The 4,420-nt window shown below is 29.8% G+C and overlaps 1 protein-coding gene across 1 annotated transcript in view; it reads right to left on the reverse strand.

Annotated features, from left to right (window-relative positions):
* The window catches only part of LOC111038867 (zinc finger MYM-type protein 1-like), a 4,906-nt gene extending 2,314 nt beyond the window's left edge, over positions 1-2,592 (reverse strand). Inside the window, exons 1-2 of the mRNA XM_022322127.1 lie at positions 2,451-2,592; positions 768-2,267 (exon numbers count right to left, since the gene is read on the reverse strand). Coding sequence (XP_022177819.1) covers positions 768-2,267; positions 2,451-2,592 — 1,642 coding nt within the window. The remainder of the gene's footprint in view (positions 1-767; positions 2,268-2,450) is intronic.
* Positions 2,593-4,420: the final 1,828 nt, after the last annotated feature.

The raw sequence follows: 4,420 nt of genomic DNA on the forward strand, positions 1-4,420 counted from the left end.
TCAGGGACGTAGCCAGGATTTTATTTCGGAGGGGGTCAAACCAAAAAAAATAAAAAAATAAAAATAATAATAACTAATTTTAACCATTCTATTATTAATCAATCAAAAATTAAATTCGTAATGACTTACTAGTTACTATATTATGCTAGCTATGTTATGTACATATTGTAAAAAAAGTATCGTATAAATAAAAAAAATGTAGGTATAAATATAACATAGATATAATAAAATTTATAATAATAATTTTCTTTTTGATTTTGCCATTATATTCAACACTTCTTTTGGTGAAACTGATATTTCCCAATGAACTGATAAAAGAGTTAGCCCTGTTAAACGGTCATTTCCAATTTGGTTTCGAAGCAGTGTTTTTACTCTTTTTAAAGTTGAAAATGATCGTTCAACTTCAGTTGTAGATACTGGGAGGGTTGCCAAAACTCGTAACAAATAGTTTATATTTGGGTAAAAAGTCGAATCACACGAGTCTAAAATAGCCATAATATCTGTTGGGGTTTCTTCATTATTTTTCCACTTTTCACACCAAAGTAAATACTCACTTGCTATATATTTTTCACTAATTTTATCTTCAAAATAAATGTTGAGATTTTTTAGTTTTTCGACGTTTTTTTCTAAAGCGAATTTTGGCAACAATATTTCTATTGACGATAAAATATCACAATTCTGTTCAAACCTATTTTCGAGATGTAAAATAAAACCATTTAAACACGGTAAAAATATAGATATTTTATAATAGTCTTCTGGTGAATTACATGAATAATTGTCCCTATAATTTTGTTTATTCGTAGTACGCAGAATTTTAATTTCAGTATCAAAATACATTTTAGATAATTTCCTAGCCTCTTGAAATATTTGTGTAAACGATTCATTTGGATTTTGTCTCACATGTTTCAGCTTCTTTATAATATGTTTAGCATAATCAACAGCAGATGAAAGGTCACGTTTAGGGCTTTGCAAATAATGTGACAATGGTAGAGTGAAACTTAAAAGATTTTCACAGACAAGTAATGAAATTATAAAACAACTTTTTTCTACAGCTGCCAAAAGTGAACAAGCCTTTGCTGAAATTGCACGATCTGTATCTTGAATATTTTGCAAACTAACTATAATCGGTTCAAAAAATTCTACAAAAACATTAACTGCTTCGTGTAGTTCAATAAAACGTGTTTCACATAAGCCGACTAAACGTGTTTTTTTAGTTTCTGGAATAAGTTCTAAAATATAACTTTTAAGAGTTTCTCCCGCTAAAGCATTATTCCTGAATAAATTAATAATATCTTTCATCACACCAAGGCAATTTCTAACATTTTTTGTAGATAAAGCCGAAGATAAAGCAAGATTTAATCGATGCGATGCACAATGAACAAAGACAGCTTTTGGATATAATTGTCGTATTCTTGATTGTACACCATTAAACTGTCCACTCATGTTGCCTGCACCATCATAGCCTTGCCCGATAAGTTTATTTAAATCCAAACCCAATTTTTCACATTCTTCTAAAATTATTCGAGTTAAATTTTCTCCAGTGAGATCATATACTGGTAAAAAACATAAAAAGTCTTCACGGAGCTGATTATTTTGATCTACATAACGGACACACATAGATAGTTGCTCAGTACCAGATACATCTAAAGTTTCGTCACAAAGAATTGAAAAGCAACCGGCTTCATTTATTTTAGTTACAATATTTTTTCGAATAAGTTGGCCACAAATGTCTATTATTTCATTTTGAATAGATGGGCTTAGATAAGTAGAGTTTTTATTACTATTTATTAAATGATTTTTTAAATTTTCATCGCCAAAATTTGCTCGAAAACGAAGTAAAGCACGAAATTTACCGTCTTTTTTTGGTGGTTTTGACAAATTTAATAGTCCACTGTCATCATTACCTCTTAGAGAAAGTTCTTGTTCACCACAAAAAATAATTGTTTCTATTATTGGAATTAATGCCGCTCTATTTTCTTCACATTGTTGCTGTCTATATGAATTCAACTGTGTAGCAACATCACACATTTCTCCTGTATCTACTTTACGAAAATTATCTGCAGTTAAGGTACAAAATCGATGATAATCGGTATTTGAATGTGATGTAAATTTTTCGATTGAATCTTTCCATTTTATGAATGGTTTGCTAATTAAAGATCCAACTTTTTGATTAGAACCTTTGCCAACATAATCTTTACCAAACAACACACAGTATTTACAAAAGGCGCCATCTATTTCTTTAGAATACGCCAACCATTCCCATTTTTCTAACCAATTATATTGAAATTTTAGTTTCTTTTTATTAAATTCTCGAATAGGAAAAGTATAAAACTTAGTTGGAATAAATAATGAATTTAAAACATTACTTTTAAAAATATTGTTATTGGAAGTCGACGATTTATTTTGAAATAATTGATTTGAAACAGTTCCAATGTCAATAATAATAGTACTCACAACATTTGATGCATCAATTATTGAAGTGCTGCACACTGGTTGATTATGTTCTTGACTTTCATGTTGATTTAAAAGCGCACCAGTAAATGGTTTTTTTGGTTTAGGTTTAAAAAAATTGTCAAGTGCTCCTCTCTTCATATTTGATTATTATAAAACAAAAAACGAAACAGAAACGAGCACAGAAATAAAACGAAATAAAATTTACCGTAGGTACGTTTATATGAAAGTAGACNGTGGCCGAGGATCGAACCGCGACCGGCTGCGTCGCAGCGGAAGAGTCAGACCACTCGGTCACCTCGTCCCCCATATTATATTATTATACTGGCAGTAAACGGAAATGTCGATTTTGGAAGAAAACGGTGATGCCCCTCTTTTCTTAATAATTATGAATATTACAACACAAGTAGATTAATTGTAAAGATCACAAGTTTGTAACATGGATTAAATTAACTATTTATAAATAAACTGTTTTAATCTTCCACAGTGCTTCTGACAATTTTTAATTACAATTATGTATTATTTTTACAATTTTATTTAAGGTTCCTCATCAATTTTTAATACTGGAATTTAAAAAATAAATTAGAGTAAAGCAACATACACTTTTTAGGAGTGTTCGAACTTCAAATTTTTAAGACATGTCATATAGTAATCCCTCAAGGTTGTTTTCGCCGTTCTTGGTTCTTACTCTGTTAGTTCATCCAGCATATTTCAGATTATTTTAAACTACAATTATTATTTTTAGTTTAATATTATATAAAAAACTCAACAAACTAAAGATGCAATGTTAACTAAGTAGGTTATAAACTATTAAGGGGATCGGTGGCGGTGACGACTGTCTTTGTCTAACACACACGCAACATAATAATTCAGAGGTGTTTTTTGGCAAACGTACCGATTGATAAAGTGAAGCGATAAGAATTCTGAAAACAGATTTGAATTTGTCGTCAAGTCTAGTTGGGATCGGTCAGTCTACGTTTTTGATTTTAGATTCTGAGTGAGACGATAAAAAAAAAATAAAAAATAAAAAACATTCATCGTTTCACAACAATAATATCATAAGGTTTATAATCAAAATATTGATTGAATATTGTAATATGGCTTAAAAATATATATTAAATAATAAATACAACAACTCAAATACTGTGGTTGTTAACTTAAAAATTAAATATAATTAACATTTTTGAAAAAGATATTTGATGTTAGTTTAATATAAGTAAATCTATGTCGAAAATTGATGTTTTAAATATTTGTATCATTACATAATTGCCTATTAATCAAGTAATAACACGAGAGATTTTGAGTTTGTTCCAATTATCATATACCTAAGGTAAAATTAAATGTTCACAAGTATATTATAAAATATTTTACTACATTTACACATGTTGACAGCGTTTTCAAGCATTATGCATTAAGTAATATTGGGAAAACGAATAACAGTTTTTTACATTATAATCAAAATGATTGTGTAATTTCAGTTACGAATGTTTAACAGGCTTGAAACACTGGAGTGATCACGGGAGAGGGGTTCATATCCACCTCCCTTTGGATTATTTTTGTCCTCTAAAATATATTATGATAGAGCAATGAAAGTATATTTATTGCTATATGAGTATTTGACGTTGTCTAAGAACAGTAAAAAAATGTACATCCGCCTGTTGTGACGAGGACGACAATGGCAAAACCTATTTATAGCAGTAAAGTATTGTACATATACCCACACATAATTCGAATTTAATACCCGCCAATGTTGTCGAACAATGTTTCGGGAAAGGCCCAGGTCGGGAAAAAATAAATACAATACAGTCGGCATATCGCCTTTGACGAACGAAAATAACACACACACACACATCCGTATATCTACCAATATAGTATAAACTTACTACTGCCAATGTTTCTTTTTTTTCTTGTACAGTAACCATAGGCGTTACGAATCGTATTCCGTTTCTACTCGAACGCTAGCCATTAT

This window comes from Myzus persicae, unplaced genomic scaffold, assembly GCF_001856785.1.
Source record: "Myzus persicae strain clone G006 unplaced genomic scaffold, MPER_G0061.0, whole genome shotgun sequence".
NCBI classification, from domain to species: domain Eukaryota; kingdom Metazoa; phylum Arthropoda; class Insecta; order Hemiptera; family Aphididae; genus Myzus; species Myzus persicae.